This window comes from Erpetoichthys calabaricus, chromosome 3 (genome assembly GCF_900747795.2).
Source record: "Erpetoichthys calabaricus chromosome 3, fErpCal1.3, whole genome shotgun sequence".
In the NCBI taxonomy this organism is placed as follows: domain Eukaryota; kingdom Metazoa; phylum Chordata; class Cladistia; order Polypteriformes; family Polypteridae; genus Erpetoichthys; species Erpetoichthys calabaricus.
The window spans coordinates 150,442,815-150,462,790 of NC_041396.2; the positions used below are offsets into that span (position 1 = coordinate 150,442,815).

Genomic DNA, 19,976 nt, shown 5'->3' on the forward strand with positions numbered 1-19,976 from the left:
GTGATTTATGGACATGTATTAAAATGCAATACACTTTTGTATTGCATTTGAAACTAACATGAAAATTGTGCACAATGTGTGAAAAATGTAAGCAATTTGTAGCACATCTCAGGTCACAACAATACATATGTTACATATATTATATATGAATTATATATAAATATGAGTTTTGTAGTGGTTTTAAAAAATTTTATTTTTTTTAGTGGCTTCTAGTGCCACTTTATTACACTTCTGTGTAATATGATGATTCAACTAAAGCACCAGTTCTGATTATTTCAATGAATTTTTATTTTCTGAATATAGCCTGCAAATGCATAATTTGAAGCTTAGCCAAACAATTCTGCTGCCATGAAGAAATGTGTCAGGTTTGAGCTTTACGTACTGTATAGGCCACCTTGATGTTCATGCCAGTAGATGGCAGCAGGGAGCCCCATTATTCTGTATGGCCCCAACTATGCATTTTTGTAGACAGACCACTATGACGTTGCTTGGGCCTTTAAGAATAAATTGAAGCTACGAAATCCAAGAACGCCTGGGGCCACCAGTGGAATCTCTAACAGAACAGTCCTGTGAGTTTCAAATAGCATTCCTGACCCCGAAAGTGGCTTGTTTAATATTAACCTCTAATTTGTTACTATTTGTTCTAAAAGTTGGTTATTTACACAAAGCAAGCAGAAATGTATTTCATAATTCATCAGAGTGAATCTTCCTTTTAGAAACAATTTAGGGAAATTTCTTAGCATATGCAACAGGCCTGTTTATATTCAGTCCTAGGGGGCTGCAGTGGCTGCAGTTTTTTTTCAGCCTATTTGTTTAATTAGAAGCCAATCCTTGCTGATAACAAAGCCTATTTAATTTTATTTCTCATTAGGATATTCATGTTGCCATTCTAATATGGTAGATTTTTTTTGTCTGAGGATATCAACCAAATGATTTGTGGGACCAGAGCAGATCAGTATTCTCAGTTCTTCACTTTTTCCCTTCCATTTTCAAATATTTAACTAAAATAGATACTTCATGATTAACAAATGAAATGTGAAATGGGACTAAGTTAGACTGTGGTCTCCTGGCACTCTTGTCCTTTCTATTGCTCATTGTTAATTGGCAGTTGGATAAGAAAACAACAGACAATAAAAACAGTGAGTGACACAAAAAATAAAGGTGCTTTAGCAATATTTGGCTTCTAATTAAGAAATTAGGATGAAACAAAAACCTGCAGCAACTGAGGTCATCTAGGACCAGACCTGAAAAATAGCTATACAGAAGGTAAAAACAGCATACTCAGACCTGTTTAATGTACGGTAATTCAGGGTCACAGGGGCCAAACCTATGCAACAACTAGACCTGGGCAGGATACCTTTCTATCACAGATCTCACTCAAGAACACATTCACATTTACACTTATACTGAGTCTGCAATGATGCAATGAATCTGAAATGCACGTCTTTTGGGGAAGTATGAGAAAATCAGGAGTACCTGGTGCAAAAATAAATGAGAATTTGCAGACTCCAGACAGTCAATTACTACAAGCCTGAATCTAACTTAGGACAGTGGATCTGAACGATCTTCAGTACAATTCAGAGAATAAAAGATTGAACTGGGATTTTTCCTCAGCATCTGTGAGAAAGTAAAACTTACAGTAAATTACTGAGGTGTTTTAAGTTCATCTTGGAAATACAGAAATTGGACCAGCCACTTATTGAAAGATTATTTCCAGAGAAAGCCTGCAGTAACAGTATGCAGTAACATACGGACATACAGTATATGGTCTTTTACAGATTTGTAGCAAGAAGCAAATATAATGACCACTGCTAGCATGTTATAGGATTCAACAGGTGTTTTATCATAATTTCTGCAGAGAATGATCCAAAGATTATCTTACTTAATGTTTAATAAAAATCATGAAGCAATTCATTATGTTAATGCAATATTGATTCAATCAATGCTAGTGAAGCCAACTACAAAAAAATTAAACAAGTGATATTGCTTGTTGCTGTGGAGTACACATACATAAAAAATGGAAAGTAATAAGTACACAATATAGTAAAATCAAAGGTTGGAGAGAAAGTATAGTGATTAGTACTTCTGACTCATAGCTCTGAATTCTCGTCCAGTTTCTGTAATTGTAGTTTGCATATTCTACCATTGTCAGTCAATCATTGTGTAATCTGCTTTGTCTTGAACAGGATCACAGAGGGTGCTGGAGCCTAGCCCAGCCAGCATAGGGTGCAAGGCAGAAACAAATCCAGGAGAGTGTGCCAGTTCATAGCAGGACAAGTACACACACACACACACACACACACACACACACACAGCCCAATCACACACTAGGGCCAATTTAGTTAGCGGCAATCCACCTAACTTGCATGTTTTTGTTTTTTTTTTGCAATTAGAGCACCAGTTAGGAAACCCACACAGACAGAGGGAGAACATGCAAACTCTACGCAGGGAGGAGAGAGGATGCGAACCCTGGTCTCCTTACTGCAAGGCAGCAGTGTTACCACTGTCGCCACCGTGCCACCCTTCTACCATTGTCCATATGGATTTTCTCTCAGTATTTCTGCTTACTTCCGCCTTACAAAAATGTCCATGTTAGGTTCAATGTCAGCTTGAAAACTGGCTTCATAACAGTGAATATAAGTGTTTCCACTGCACTATAAATAAAAACATGTAATATAGTATACATATTATTTTGTATGAACTGTTCCAATTAAATTCACAAAATGCATTTCTTTAATTAGAAATAAATTTACTTAATTCATTTCATTTTTGGATGTCTGACAATGCATTTTTGTTACTGCATTTACTAAGGTGTGTCTTTTTCTTCCAAACTTAGCATTTAAAACATGATGTCTTTGATCAGAGAGCCTTCCCTGTTAATGAGGAATGAGATGTGCAAAGAGATGTTCTAACCTTTAAGCATCAAGCCATAAGAAGACTAGCTGTGTGTTAGTTCTTTAGCTTTGAATCCTTTTTTTATAGACATAGTAAGTGGTTTAGTGTAGACATGGAGATGATTTGCTGCTATTTCTGTATACAAAGCAGTGTGATATTATTTCATGTCAACACTGCAAATGACCTGTTTAATTTACCCACGTTACACATGACATACAGTTAGCATGATTTTTGCAACATATTAAAAAAACAACTTTTTCAACCTTTATGTTCTGATTTGTTGTTCAAGCTAAACATCTTAATCTTGGACTCTCAATAAATCCGATTTAATTTAGTCTGCTACACTTGCTAAAATACATTTCACAATGTGTTCTCCACATTTTATTTTTAAGAGTTTTAAAAGTAGTTTTATTTAAACTTTTTTCAAAAAGATCATTAAAACTGTCAATTAGACTAATTTTATTATTTGAATTACAGTGTTATTTGACATTTTTACTACTTTCAGATATCTACAGAAACAGAGGCTCTGTGATACCAACTCTCAAGCCATCTGCCCAGGTTGATGCTGATGCTAACAAACAAAGATGTGACTGCTGCACGTCATCACAAGGTTTGGAATGTCTGGGATTTAGACATGCCTTTACAGCATGGTTTATCTTATATCTTTAATGAATAAAGCTATGTACAAAACGCTTCATACATTTGAAAGAGTCCTGTTGATTCTTTCAGTCTTATGTTTAGTGCAAGGATACTAATTTAAATGAAGACAATATCCATGCAATATGTCAATTTTTGTGATGGTAACAGGGTAGGACTAGCAGATGAAAACATTAACAAAAAACAAATTTGATCAGAACCAGAAAGACAAAATGATCATGCATCAGAACTCAATAAATTCATTAAAAATCAAAGTCACAAATAGGTAGAAGTCTGCATAACCATAGTTTCTTAAGAATTCTTAAGTATTTTTTTATATTCTTCCGCGAGGTGGAAAGTTGGCAGGCTTCAAGGACAATGGGGGAAGGACTGGGACATTAAAATTAAACCTTAACACTAGTAAGAGTCATAACCAAATGTTATTGCAGTTTTACTTGATTGCTTAGACACAGTTCTTGAAAATAAGCTCATTTTCCCAAAACTCTAAACACAATTTCATCTCTGCACACTCAACTCACAAACTTCAAACTTTCAGGTCAAAACCAAACTCTCTACTCAAAACCATATAATTTTAAATCAAAAACAAACTTTGCCTTCAGACATCACATAGAAACTCTCAAAAACACATACACTACAACATACGCTTACATCATGCTGAGATCAATTCAAAACACTACTGTAAAAACCTGTTACTGCAATGAGTAATGTTGCTTACTGTATGTTCCCCACTTCCTCTTTACATAATAAACACTATATAAACAGCAAATATAGAAATATAGAAATTTTCTAAAAACATGTTTTCCTTTACAGTTTTTCTCGATCACTTACACACTATTATAGAAATATAGAAATTTTCTAAAAAAAATGTTTTCCTTTAGTTTTTCTCGATCACTTACACACTATTACCAAACTTATTATCTGAATGTAAAAAAGACCAAAGAAATTATATTTGATTTTAAGAGACAGAAATCTGTATGTCCACCTATTGTAGTTCTGGGAGAGGAGGTAGAAACAGTGAATGAATATAAATACTTAGGAACTTACCTAGATAACAATCTTAACTGGAATACAAATGCAAAAAAATTATTTTCTAAATGCAACCAGCGCTTATTTCTCCTCCATAAACTCAAACTATTTAAAGTAGACAAGGACCTCATGTTGTCCTTCTATCGTAGTATGATCCAGTCCGTGATCACTTTCAGTTTCATTGCCTGGTTTAATAGTCTGACAAACCAAAACTCAAAAAAGCTCCAGCAGATTACGAAGTATGCAGCTAAAGTTATTGGGGCTGATGTAGATGATTTGACTAGTGTGTGTCAGAGGGCAATGCTAAAGAAACTGGAAATCATCTCAACTGATGACAGACATCCATTACATGTAGAACTAAACTTCAGTAAATCAGGAAGGATAGTTGCTTTGAAAACCCACACAAATCGCTCCAGAAACTCCTTTCTTCCTAGTGCCATACGACTTTTCAATAAGAAATATCGGAGATAATGTTTAAGGTTTTGATATATATCCTGTTACCTTTTTTTTTTTGGTATAAATATGTTTTATCTAACTGCCTTACCTTAACCTTTCTTATTTCTATTTGTTTTATTTCATTCTGTCTGTTACCTGTTATTAGATGCAACTGAGAAGGCAAATTTCATGTTTTCCTGTGTAAACATGACTAAATAAAGAAACCTAACCTAACCTAAACCTAAACCTAACCTATTAACTAAAAAATCCCAAACCATACTGCCATCTTCCAAAATACAAACTGATTTCCTGGAACTATAAACACTATTCCCCAATGTTGACACATGATTCAGATTCATTTCACAATTTGTGCAAAATCTACACACAAATTCCTTCATCTATCATTGTCTTCAGTATGTGTTCATTTACAAAGCAATGGCTTCAATATCATTAACTCAGGTCAGTACAGCTGGAATACATTTAACACACAATTCTCCAGGTGCAAACACTACAAGTCAAAATTGTTCACACACATCAGTCATAGCCTTAGGATAGATATATAAAAGGGACACTTTTGGGTCAGTTCACTTATTTTGGATTAATAGATCAACCACCACAAGAATAAAGAGAAAGAGGAAGAAGACACAGGAGGGAGGGTGGAAGGAGGAGGTTAGGAGCATGCGCTGATACAGCTCATTGCCGCACCCACCACACGACAAACCAATTCAGAATCCAGATTAGGACCCGAGTGCAACCATGCAACAGGTGACACCTCAGTACCACACTAGTTCAGATGGAGTGGAACAGTGTGAGTTTTTTTATGGTGGCTGGAGTGCCAATTCTGCCACCAACGCCCAAGTTTTTCCCTGCAGGTTGGAGGGCCTACATGCAGGGATGGATGCAGATTAACGTCATACCCAGGACGGCCTTGCTCAAGGGCCCATGGAAGACCCTAGGTTTAATGCATTTGGACTGTACTATAATAAAATATCTCAATTTCAATCTTTACTACACCACTGCTGGGGATTTGTTTTGTTTTAGATGTGCTCTGTCTTTTGACATGTCAGAGGACTGGGACTTTGTGAAGTGTGGTCTAGACTCACTTGGGGAGGCAAAATGGGGGAGGGAGGGGGGTGAAAGAGAGCAAATTACTACTTATTTATCCTTTCTACCCCAACAACCATAAGTGCCAACATGATAATAGGCTCCATAGCCAGAATACTTATAAACAATATGAAATTAAGGTTAAGCTATTATATGAAACAACATACTACTTTTACTTAAGTTTACAAAATGTCCTCAGAAGATCAGAAGCAGTGTGTCTCTGACCAAACAGTGAACTTTGTGAGCTAGAATGTCAAAGGTCTCAATCACGATCTAAAAAAGAAAAAAGTATTTTTCACCTAACAGGTCTAAATGCCAAGATAGTATTTTTACAGGAGACTTACTTAATAAGTAAAGACCAGTTTTGGTTTCAAAGAGATTGGATTGGCAAAATCTTTCATTCCCGCTATATAAAGAAAACTAGAAGTGTGTGAATCTTAATATACAAAACAATCTCATTTGTAGCATCAGACCTAGTATCTGATCCTGAAGGGCGATTTTCATGGTGATGAGTAATTTATTTTAATGTAAAGTAATATTGATAAATATCTTTGCACCTAATGTGGATGACAGAGATTTCATCCAAAATGTATTTGCATCTCATAAAATTATAATGGCAAGAGACTTTAATTGTCTTTTAAATCTAGACCAGCGGTTTTCAAACTTTTGTATTTCGCACCCCCCCTGTTCTGCCTGGAATAATTCTGCACCCCCTGCATAATATAAGATAGATGAGAATAAGCCATGATACAACTAACAAAGGTATGATACTCGTGCAGTGTCGCGGTATCCTATCATTTTTACTTCCATAAGATTTGCATGTGTTCGGCTAACTTCGATGAAATATTTGCAATTTATTTTTTTAAAGTGCTTTAATAACTGTTAAAATGCCTTGTGTGGTTTTTGGTAGTAATTCTAATCCCGAAAACAAAGAATAAATTATTTATTCTAATGTAATAGTTTTTTTATGTAAAGAAACGATTAAATATGTTTTCATTTTTTTAAATCTCGTAAACAAGGACACCGATGAAGTCAATCTGTGCGAGACGAACGTATTATACCGCTGTTAGTTGTATCATGAAAATAGCCCAATACGCAGTAAATTATTTAACTCAATTTGCCAATATTGGCTATGCTGGCAATGTGGTGCAGTCGCGCCGCATTATCACCTGATCGACTGTTACCCGAATGTTCGCGACAGATACCAATATGTCTCGAACTTTCTAGATTGAAAATACGTGACTATAAAAGCAGCAGCAGCGGAGCCACTCGGAATTAGTCATTAGATCTATGCCTTAGAAATGTTTTATTTTAATTTTAGTTATAATGCATTCATTGTGATTATGTGCTTGCAAATTTAAATTTGAAATAAAAATGTAAAAAATTTATTTTGATGTCTTGTTCATTTACTCGATGCCCCCTTGTACAGCTTCAGCGCCCCCCCCAGGGGGGCGTGCCCCACAGTTTGAGAACCGCTGATCTAGACAATAGTCTTCAACAACAGTGGTGATAATATCAAACACTGCAAAAATAATCACACAGTTTGTAATAGATCATAACTTATCAGATCAGTGGAGTTTCTTAAATCCAAACTCAAGAGCATATTCCTTTCTCACACTAGAACATTGCAGTTACTCAAGAATTGATTATTTTTTATTGATAATAATTTATTGGCCACTATCAAATGTTGCAAGTACAACGCTATTGTTATCTCAGATCATGTCCCTCTGATCATGGAGATAAAATCACTTTGTCCTACGCACTCATCTTGTAGCTGGCATCTTTCATTAGCTGATGAGTGCAAATTGATTATTGTTTAGAGACAAATGCATCCTCAGTGGTCTCTGGAGGACTACTATGGGAAACTCTGAGGGCTTTTTTAAAATAACAGATTATTTTATATCTTTCCCATAAAAATAAAGTGCAAACAAAGAAGGCATCAGAACTAATCGATGACATTACCAGAATAGATCAAAAATATGACAGGTCTCCAAATGAGGCACTCAATGTAGGAAGCACATTAAGACAGAGGAGCTCTTATCTGTTGCACCTTTACATGATAATCACCTTTTCCTACTCCTTTAAAGCTACACGGTATTTAATGTTTGGAAAATAGATTAAAACTAGCCAACCCGCGGCGTAGCATATGCTGCATAATTATGTATTGATGGGTGAACACTTCTTGAAAGACACAGTTGTCCAAATGGGGTTGGTTTTGAGGATACGATTGTAGGTGAATGAAAAGATGGAACTCTGGACAGGGCAACATACAATACAGCGTTTTACACGCTGCATACAGTGATTCACATCGAAGCATAGACACTGCTAAGACCATGGGATACCCCTCGCAAACTGTTTTACACGCTGCATACAGTGATTCACATCCGCGACAAACATGCTTCTTCTTATGGGGTGGGTTTGAGGATACGACTGTAAGGGAACTCTGGAGAGAGCAGCATACAATTGTCCGTGAGTGAGAACTGGAGGACCGCCGCTGTGCCCCCACCTCCCAGAGCGAGGGACGGGGCTGGACGGCAGGCGCACGCGGAGGGCGGAACGGGGTGTGAGGGGAAGGACGCCCAGTGAGAACGATGTATTGATCGGTGAACAATCATCTCTTGGTCATCATTCAGTACGCACTGCCTGCTCATGTGCCCACCCCCAACTCCTCACCTGAATTGCTTTCATTTATGTACAGTCCACATGCACTTGTGAGTCACGTTGACTATTCATTTTCCAAACACCGCCTCAGTCGGTTTTGCATCTGCTACAGTCCACATGCTCCTCTGAGCCACGTTGACTTTTCATTGTGACTTTTCCCGTGTTGAGTATAATTAAGCCACAGGCTCCACACCTGGTGGTGCCCTTCCGTCAATTCCTTTAAGTTTCAGCTTTGCAACCATACTCCCCCCGGAACCCAAAGACTTTGGTTGCCCAGCGGATCATGGGAATAACGCCGCTGGATCGCCAGTCGGCATCATGTATGGTCGAAATTACAATGGTATGTGATCGTCTTCGAACCTCTGACTTTCGTTCTTGATTAATGAAAACATTCTTGGCAAATGCTTTCACTCTCGCGCGAAGTGTTGGTGGGCGGGGCTCTGACGTGCGTGTGCCATGGTCGGCTGCTTAGTGAATTGTTGGTGGGCGGGGCTCTGTGAGTTGGCGTGCGTGGCTCCATCATGCGTATCACATGGTCTGTCTTGCGTGGTGCTTCTTGCGTGCCCTGGTTGACAAACAAACTGTTTTACATGCTGCATACAGTGATTCACATCCACGATAAACATGCTGGTGGGTCATGGGAATAACACAGCTGGATCGCCAGTCGGCATCGTGTATGGTCGGAATTACGATGGTATGTGATCGTCTTCGAACCTCCGACTTTCGTTCTTGATTAATGAAAACATTCTTGGCAAATGCTTTCGCCCTCGCGCGAATTGTTGGTGGATGGGGCTCTGTCGTGCGTGTGCCATTGAGACGAAAGCGACTTTCGCCGTGTTTGTTGCCTGGAGAGCGAGGGTGGATGCGGGCCGGGGAATAAGGAGTATTGTGTAGACAAACATTTTCCGTGTTCCTGCAGGACCATCTAAGAAGAAGCATGTTTGTTGTGGATGTGAATCACTGTATGTAGCGTGTAAAACAGTTTGCGATGGTGGACGCGGTCGTGCGTCGTAACCGAAAGGTCAACATGGCGCAGTGGTGCATGTGGACTGTAGCAGAGACGAATACGAATGACACTATGTTTTGTGAGTTGTCGCGTCCGAGTTGGTGGGCGTGGCTCTGTGAGTTGTCATCCTATCCTATTTGGTGGGCGTGCCTCGCCTCTGCCTTGCGTGCTCCATGGGTGTCTTGCTTGCACTGGCGGCTGCTTAGTGAATTATATATATAGATACTTAGAGATTTGTATATAGATAATGTTTTTGCATCTTATGAACAATTATGCTTCAAATTTAACTTCTCATCAACACAATTTTTCAACTACTTTCAAATCATGAACTATACTAAAAGGAGCCTGCCCAATGTTTCTTACCTCCCACCCATTTATATTCCAGAGGCAATATTGATCAGTCTTGAAGACTCAGAAAGCATCTCAACAATATATAAAAACATTTTATAGTCTCTTTCTTTGAAAGATCCTGGGGTATGTTTGGGAAAAGATCTTTCACTTAACATCTCTGAAAAGGAATTGAAGGCAGCTGTGCATAGATACACTCTAGCTCTGTATGCACAAAGCATTCAATCATTTCATTTTCGAACACATGTATCTCATTTAAAATTACTCAAAATGTATCCAGGGCAAGATTCAATAAGTGAAAGTTGCAATTTACCTCCAGCCTCACTAAGCCACATGTTTTGGGAGCGTACCAAATTAACATTATTTAGGACAAAAATCTTTGAATGCCTATCAGACAGCCTTGGTGTCACAATCACTCCTAACCCATTAACAGCTGTGTTTGGTGTACTCCCCTATGGACTCAAAGTGGAGGATAACAAATTAATTGTAATTGCTTATACTGTACCACACTACTAGCATGTAGACTTATCTTGCTCAGTTGGAAGAATCCCAGCCTACCTGCTATAAGTCAATGGGTACCTGATGTTGTATACTATTTGAAACTGGATAAAATTAAATTGTCACTCTATTCAAAGCTTTTTTCAAATATGGAAAGATCTAAATAATCAGGTCTTGCCATAAGCATTTATTGCGGGGTAAAAGGACAATCTCCTTTCTTTGTTGTTGTTATTAAAGATTTGTTCATGTTGTAGTCACTCCTGTGTTTCTCTTGGGTGGAGTTTGAATTATGGTTTGTTAACTTTGATATGATTGTATGAAATGTTGTTTTCTTCAGATAAAATCAATACAATTAAAAAAAAGTGAAACAAAAGGAATTTTCCAAATTGCTGCCAATCATAGCTTGCAAGCTACCGCCCTAAAGGTCAAAATTTAACTGCTATGCTACAGTATATCCAATAGGATTATTTACAAATTACAACATATATAATTTTATAAATTACAAACAGCAGCAATATGCTAACCATACTTTTTTTACCAAAAAGGTCCCAAAGATTTAGGCCTAAGTTTAATATAAAGAACCTAGGCAAAAGACCAACATTAATAAAAGGTCAGAAATATTAAATTAAAGGTAAAAATGTATGTGCAAAAACTAGACAAAAAAACTTTAAATGAGAGTTGTTTTGGTTTCATTTAGGCAAAAAATCTGCCAGTGGGGTAAGTAAATTTACATGACAAGATTTCTTAAAGTAAGGTGAATAATCGTAAATACACTTTTGTTGATAAGTCAATAATAGTTACAGTAAGGAAAACAAGATTTAATGCCATGATGTAAATATTTTTCACTTGCTTAGATTTCATTTTTTGCAGTGTGCAGGGAATACAAGAAAGGGAAACTGTATTAAATGAATTTATTTAAGGAAATGCAATATAATTATGATTCAGAATTTACAAAATCCCAGAAAATAAGGCCCAAATTAACAACAAAGGTCCAAATTACTAAAAGGACCCCAAACATTTAGGCTTAAGTTTAATAAAAATAACCTTGACAGAAGGCCAACATCAATAAAAGGTCCAAAGTAATAAAATCCAAAATTACTAACAAAAACAAAATTAACAAAGGGAAAACATATACAAAAGGTCAAACTCTCTCAAAAGCAAGAGCAAAGTAAACCCAAAAGTAATTGCAAAGAAAAAAATCCACAAAAACAAACTGACTTGAATAAGCTAGAGCAAAAGAAAGAACCACTGACACAGAGAAAAAGTCTGTTAGCCTGGGGCCTGTGTGGCCTTTAAGTATGGGCTGTAATGGCAGCCCTGTTAGTCACACAGCTACAGCATATGGAAGACCCGGCCCTCTAGGTTCAACACCAAGAAGAAAACAAAAACTAACATAAAAATAACACTAAATTAACATCATTATTAGATCACAAAATCTTTAAAAACAATTAATAAAGAAGAGAAATTCAATTGAAATCAATTGAAAAAGAAAATCATTAACAGCAAAGTTTAAACAATTTACAAAACCACAAGAAAGAGATGTGAGGTGAGGAGTGATTTCAGTACTGGAGTGATGAGTAAGTGGATGACGCCCTCCATTCAATAGGCAGGGGTCAAGAGCTGTTTAAGCAGGCCCAGATAGAATTTATGTCTATTATTTTAACTCTGTTTATTTTAACCTTTGTGTTCTCCCTGTGTCAGTTCCAACCTTGTATTTTTTAATGACACTTCAATATGCATTTTTCCATTTGCCTCCTAGGCATTATTATTGTAGCTGCTATGAAACTGTTACCATCACCATGTACATAGAGTGACAGGTAAATATAGACTTTAATCAATAATCCTGAACAAGTATCCCTGACACATAGAAAGTAGGTGTTGAAAGAAACACATTTTGCAGTCACATAGAAGTACTGTGCAGAAACTTGTCTGTGCCAAGGAAATGGAATGTCCAAACCTTCACAAAAAGGTGGAGAGAAATTGGGTTGGTCGTGGACAAACAAGTTTGACAGCAACTGGTTTGGCAAAGCTTGTTGCCACAATTCAGTGACACACAGTAAATAATTTCAAGACAACTCATATGCAAGTGAGTGCATTGATGAATTAATGTTAGTGTTAATGAATTTTGTATAATTTATACTTGCCATATTTTGAGGCAAATTACATCTTATCGTAAAAATGAGTGTTACATAAAAGCAACAAAAAAAATTATGGCTTTCCAAAATACAGTGTCTTGTTTAATTTAACAATATGAATGTTTTGCTCCATTGGAATATTTTATTGTTGGTTATACAAGTCAAATACAGCTACCTTAATAACATTCTGCACAGGTATGGCCTACTGCTAAGTCCATCCCACTTAAAAAAGTATTATACATTTGAATTCCTTTACTATAACACTTAAACAAGCATTGCTTTTGAAGAAACAAAAGTTTAAAATACATTTATCTACATTACTAAATGAAGGTTGTATATATGCACAGATGCCAGATGCCAGAAGCAAGCCGTGCCGAAAGCCCACACGCACAGCGCCTCAGCGTCCCAGAGTCAAATGGATGCCAGAAGAGAAAGCCGAGTCTTTCTAAGTACTGACAGGGTTGATTCTGAAGATGAAAGTATGCATCTATCTATCTATCTATCTATCTATCTATCTATCTATCTATCTTAATTTCCCATTAGAATATTTAAATACTATTAACCTGGCCGGATTACCACAACACAATCTTAACCTTAAAGTAGGGACAATAGTCATGCTATTAAGAAACCTTAATACTAAACAAGATTTATGCAACGGTACACGGTTAGTCGTGAACAGCATGAGACAAAATGTTATTGGGGCACAAGTGCTTATGGGATCCCATACTGGCAATACTGTTTTAATTCCCAGAATTGACCTTATAGGTTCTGACCTGGAATTACCTTTTAAACTTAAACAAAGCCAATTTCCCATTAAGGCTGCATTTGCCATGACAATCAACAAATCCCAAGGACAAACAATGGACAAAGTAGGGATTTACCTGTCTGAGCCTGTATTTGGACATGGACAACTTTATGTTGCATTTTCAAGAGTCCGGCGTTTGTATGACGTTAAAGTCAAGGTTTTAACTACTCCATACCAGGGACAGCTGATTTGAGGACAGGAAACCATCTTTATCAAAAATATTGTTTATAAGGAAATTTTTGATTAACTATTTTGAATTTACCATTTTATGAATTTTTTGTTTCCAATTTACTTCATTTAAACCTTTGCACTCTGATATTTGTTTTTACTTATGAGTGCAGCAACTCAAAGACATTTTGGACTTAAATGATATAACAATTAAATTTCAATTTTAGTTTTAATAAATTGGTTAAAGTTAGTACAAATATATTTATTTAATTAAATGAAAACTTTCCCAGGACGCTCCCACCCTCCATGATTTTTCATCCCTCCAAAGATCGGAGGGAACAGAAAGTGATTGCCATTCTTGGATTTGCGATTCTTTAGAGAATCAGGGGTTTACTGGTTATTATCTATTTTAGGTCTTTTTCATTGCAAAAATCATCTGTTTTAAATGTCTTTTACATTGATTTTTTTCAACAATTTGGAAACTGACCATTATAATTGTCTAAATGAATAAAATGGGGAAAATAATTATTTTGTTAAAATGAATCCAGAGGAGCCAGGTCAGAAAAGCCTTTTTATTTGTTCTCTTTACATGTATGAAATTATATACAGTGCATAATAAACTGCTCAAAAAAATTAAAGGAACACTCAATGGGAAAAATCATGCTGGATATCTACAGTATACTGATATGGACTGGGTAATGTGTTAGGAATGAAAGGATGCCACATCATTTGAGGGAAATGAAAATTATCAACTTACAGAGGGCTGAATTCAAAGACACCCCAAAATCAAAGTGAAAAAATGAGACGGCAAGCCAGTCCAATGTCATTGCAGCAACTGAAAATTGTACTCATTGTAGTTTGTTTGTATGGCTGACAACGTTGGGGGGGGGGGGGAATGCTCCTAATGAGACGACGGATGGGGGGCATTGCTCCTAATGAGATGACGGATGGTGTCCTGGGGGATCTCCTCCCAGATCTGGACCAGGGCATCACAGAGCTCCTGAACAGTCTGAGGTGTAACCTGGCGCCGTCGGATAGACTGAAACATAATGTCCCAGAGGTGTTCTATTGGATTTAGGTCAGGCGAGTGTGGGGGCCAGTCAAGTCTCAAGTCAAGTTGGGGAGCATGCACTGGTACAGTGCATTGCCACACCCACTAAGGGATCCCAGTTGGTAACCCCCCAGGCAGACACGCAATCCAGTCCCACCCTCCAGAAATGACTCTCTATCTGCCGCAGCCAGATGTTACGTGGGCGACCCCTTGGCCTGGTCCAGCCACTCGGGTCCCCAACAATGAAGATCTTATGAGCTGGATCACCCTCAGGGAAATGCGCCACATGGCCGTAGTGCCATAACTGACGCTCCCTCACAATGCAGGTAATGTGCCTCATTCGGGACTCCATGAGCAACCGCTCATTCGACACAAGGTCAAACCAACGGTACCCAAGGATTTTCTGGAAAGTCACAGTACCAAAGGAGTCCAGTCTTCGTCTCAGGTCACTGGATAGCGTCCATGTCTCGCAGCCATATAGCAAGACAGGAAGCACCAGGACTCTAAAGACTTGGATCTTCATCCTTTTGCATAGATATCGGGAGTGCCACACACCCCTTTCCAGCGACCTCATGACCCCCCATGCTCTCCCAATCTGTCTACTGACTTCATAGGAAGACTCACCAGAGACATAAATGTCACTGCCAAGGTAAGTAAACCTCTCGACAAGGTCGACATTCTATCTGCAGACAGACACACTGCTGATGGCTGTGCCCAAGAGGTCATTAAAGACCTGGATATTGGTTTTTATTCAGGACAATCTCAGGCCCAGACACTCAGACTCCTCTCTTAGTCTCTCGAGTGCCCCGATCAGAGCCTCCATTGACTCCAGGAAGATTACAGCATTGTCAGCAAAGTCAAGATCCGTGAATCTTTCTTCACCAGCAGATGCCCCACAGTCGCTGGACCCCACGACCTTGCCCAACACCCAGTACATACAAGCATTGAACAGAGTAGGAGCAACAACACACCCCTGACGAACCCCAGAATCAACTTGGAAAAACACAGAGGTTCTGCCTTCACTCTGCACAGCACTCACAGTACCAGTGTATAGGCCGACCATGATTTCCAGCAACCTCGAGGGGATCCCGCAAACCCTTAGGATGTCCCACAGGGCAGCTCGACCAACTGAGTTGAACGCTTTATGAAAATCAACAAAGGCTGCAAAGAAACTCTGCCAATATTCGTGTTTGCGCTCCATGAGAACCCTCAGTGCCAGGATGCGGTCGATGGTAGACTTCTTAGGCTTAAAACCACTGGTATCAATTCCTTCATCCTCCAGGAACTGCCTGCATACTCTCGCCACATGAGGCCAGGCATTGCCGTGCAAAAGCAGGAACCCAGGACCCACTGCACCAGCATAGGGTCTGGCAATGTGTCCAAGAATTTCATCCAGATACCTAATGGCAGTCAAGGTGCTGTTGTAGCCTGTAGAGGTCTGTGCATCCCTCCATGGATATGTCTCCCCAGGCCATCACTGACTCACCACCACACTGGTTGTGCTGAACGATGTTACAGGCAGTATAACGTTCTCCTCGGCTTCTCTGGACCCTTTCACATCTGTCACATGTGCTCAGGGTGAACCTGCTCTCATCTGTAAAAAGCACAGGGTGCCAGTGGTTGACCTGCCAATTCTGATATTCTGTGGTAAATGCCAATCGAGCTCCATGGTGCTGGGCAGTGAGCACAGGGCCCACTATAAAACATTGGGCCCTCAGGCCACCCTCATGAAGTCTGTTGCTGATTGTTTGGTCAGAGATATTCACACCAGTGGCCTGCTGGAGGTCATTTTGAACGGCTCTGGCAGTGCTTATCCAGTTTCTCCTTGCCCAAAGGAGCAGATACTGGTGCTGCTGATGGGTTAAGGACCTTCTACGGCCCTGTCCAGCTCTCCTAGAGTAACTGTCTGTCTCCTGGAATCTCTGTCATGCCCTTGAGACTGTGATGGAAGACACAGCAAACCTTCTGGCAATGGCACGTATTGATGTGCCATTCTGGAGAAGTTGGACTTTCTGCGCAACCTCTGTAGGGTCCCGGTATTGCCTCATGCTACCAGTAGTGACACTGACTGTAGCCAAATGCAAAACTAGTGAAAAAATTGTCAGAAAAGATGAGGAAGGAAAAATTCAGTGGCCTCCACCTGGTAAACCATTCCTGTTTTGGGGGTTGACTGATTGTTGCCCCTCTAGTGCGCCTGTTGTTAATTTCATTAACACCAAAGCAGCTGAAACTGATTAACAACCCCTTCTGCTACTTAACTGACCAGATCCCAGAAGTTTAATTGACTTGATGCTATACACTGATTAAAAAGTGTTTCTTTAAGTTTTTTCAGCAGTATATATACAGTATATTGTGAATCACCAGGGCATGTAAAGGCGCCCTAACCCCGACACAGACAGGAGACAGGCAGGACAAATTGTCACACAACACACCTTTATTTATAGGTGTGGAAGCACATTTCTTAGCTCCCCACAAGAGCACAATGTCCACAAGACAAAGCATAGTCTTTTCCTTCTCTCTTCTCTCCACCTCCACTCCTGTCTCAGCAAGCTTCGTCCACTTCCTCCCAACTCTGGCTTTTGAATGGAGTGAGGCGGCTCCTTTTATTCTACTCCTGGGAGTGCTCTAGGTGGCTCATCAGTATTACCTGGAATACCATGTGTGGTGATATTCTATTGTACGGCTCCCCCGGCGGCCCCCAAGGAACCCAGCGGGGCTGTGCCAAACTCCAAGTCACAGCTTGTCCTGTAGGAAGCCGTGGTGCCACAGCCACCCAGAAGGGCTGATCTCTAGAGTCCAAGGGGAGGTAGTGCCTTGGAGATGCTCTCTTCCCCAGTCCTTCCATCCAGCTGGTGTCCCAGCCTGGTAATAGCTGAGGCCACCTGTCACAATATATATATATATATATATATATATATATATATATATATATATATATATATATATATATATATATATATATATATATATATATATCTATGTGTGTATATATATATATATATATATATATATATATATATATATGTATATATACAGTATATATATACTGTGTATATATATATATATATATATATATATATACGTATATATATATATATATATATATAAATATATATATATATAATATATATATATATATATATATATATATATATATATATATATATATATATATATATATATATATATATATATATATATATTTGCAGTTGGAGATCCATGAAGGGAGAAAAAACGAATCACGTATCATAAAATAGTTTTATTCCTGAGCTTTCAACCCCTATCAGGGGTCTTCATCAGAGGATAATGCTTAGACTTACAAGAATCAAAGGCAATCTCCAATTGCAAATATGCAAACCGTATCACAGACCTTCTCTTCCATTCATATATATATATATATGTAGTATATATATATATTATTACACTGTATATATATATATATATATATATATATATATATATATATATATATATATATATATATATATATATATATATATATATATACTGTATAATACTAGTTTTATTATGAGATTAATTTTAATAGTAGTAAAGAGAGAACTTATTACTTTGGTCTGTCAGTACAATGAGTCAGTCTGAATAAGTTACAACATACTGTATATATTTATAACCAAATTTCATCCCTTTTGCAAACTTTGCTGACATAGAGAAATACAGAGGCATTAATGGAATACCAAGACCTAATTTAAAGTTAATATTATCAAAGCTCAGTATGTACATAATTTATGTTTTGACAATGTAAGGAATGTTATGGTTTGCTTTAAGGAACATGGAGTGTAAACTACGCCGCTATGGAGCCAGTGACCTTTGGGACAGTACCTGATATTTCCTTGTTGTCAGGTAATGTACAGGTTAATTTTTTCCTGATATCTTACCATTGAAATACTTTCTTATAACAGGGAGCTACACTATAGTGTTTCTGAGAATTCTTTTTGAGTAATAGCCAAAAGGTACTAACATTATTATTTTATGTTTAATCATTGAAAGATGCAAAAGTAAAAGATCATTTTGAATTGTGAGTTAAAGTTTTATTTAGATATTAAACATTAAAAATATATTGTAGGAGAAAATTGCTATTGCCAATCTTAATGGTAATTAAAAAAATTTTTCTTGTGAAAACATTGTGACTTCTTTATAACACAAAGGGTCATCTATGTGGTTTATTAAGTAATCCAACAGACTGTCCTGACCTTTTGTTGCTTCTTTTTAAATTGCCTCCATTTTTGATTTTATGTTGTTATCATTGATAAATAGGTTTGATTTAAGGAAACATTAAGGTACTCTAGGCTTAGCAGTTTATTTCTAATTATAACCTTAGAGTTGAAATAATAGGAAGTTTGAAAAATAAATTATTATGTAAATAATGCTTTAGAATTGTGAGGTTGTAGGATAAAGATTTGAATCCTTTGACTTTTTTTTGAATTTCTACTTGAATGACTCCATAAATATGATCTTATCATAATTTAAGTCATCATAATAAAGGGAGTCTGATTAAACAAACACCACAGACAATATTGTCATATCTTTATTGAACATTCTCTATTTAAATATTCAGTGTTAAGGATGGGAAAGTTTTGTCAGTCCACAAAGATAGTAGCTGCTGGTAGCCACTTTATCTTGCACATACACTGATCATGTTTTAATGAGTTGGTGTTTTTAATAATAATGATGGTTCTTTACTATACTCTTATTTCAGAGTTTCAGAGCTATACAGCTTTTATATAAAGGTTGTTACTTTAAACCTTACTAAGATGAATGTCCTGAGTAAAATCATTATTATTTTTAAAATTTTCATTTTATTTTTAATTTTTTTTTTATTCAGAGGATTTATTTACGTTAAACCAAAATTCTGACTGGAGTCCCCCTACTGAAGAGTGGGGTCATTTCATAGGAGAAGTCCTCACGTTGGGAAGTAAAACTGGAGAGAAACAGGCAAGTTTTTTTTTCACAAACTTTTAGGGAAGGCTAACATACACTGAATTAGAATGTATATTTAAAAAGTGAATATCAAGTTGGGTTGTAATAAAAGGCACTTTGTGCTGGATTAAGTAAATGACATGTAAAAATTTTTTTCTATGGAATAATAAATATCATGATTTAATTTATCTATATATTGCCTTATTATTTTTCTAATTTGAATTTGCATGGTCATTCTGATTACATATC

General features: G+C 37.5%; 1 protein-coding gene across 2 annotated transcripts in view; it reads left to right on the forward strand.

The window, feature by feature from the left end:
• The window catches only part of LOC114648399 (uncharacterized), a 42,348-nt gene that overhangs the window by 13,146 nt on the left and 9,226 nt on the right, over nucleotides 1-19,976 (forward strand). Inside the window, exons 5-7 of one of the 2 annotated variants that reach the window (XM_028797404.2) lie at nucleotides 3,401-3,505; nucleotides 18,576-18,650; nucleotides 19,633-19,742. In XM_028797404.2, coding sequence (XP_028653237.2) covers nucleotides 3,401-3,505; nucleotides 18,576-18,650; nucleotides 19,633-19,742 — 290 coding nt within the window. The remainder of the gene's footprint in view (nucleotides 1-3,400; nucleotides 3,506-18,575; nucleotides 18,651-19,632; nucleotides 19,743-19,976) is intronic. The other variant, XM_051924975.1, reaches the window with a different exon arrangement.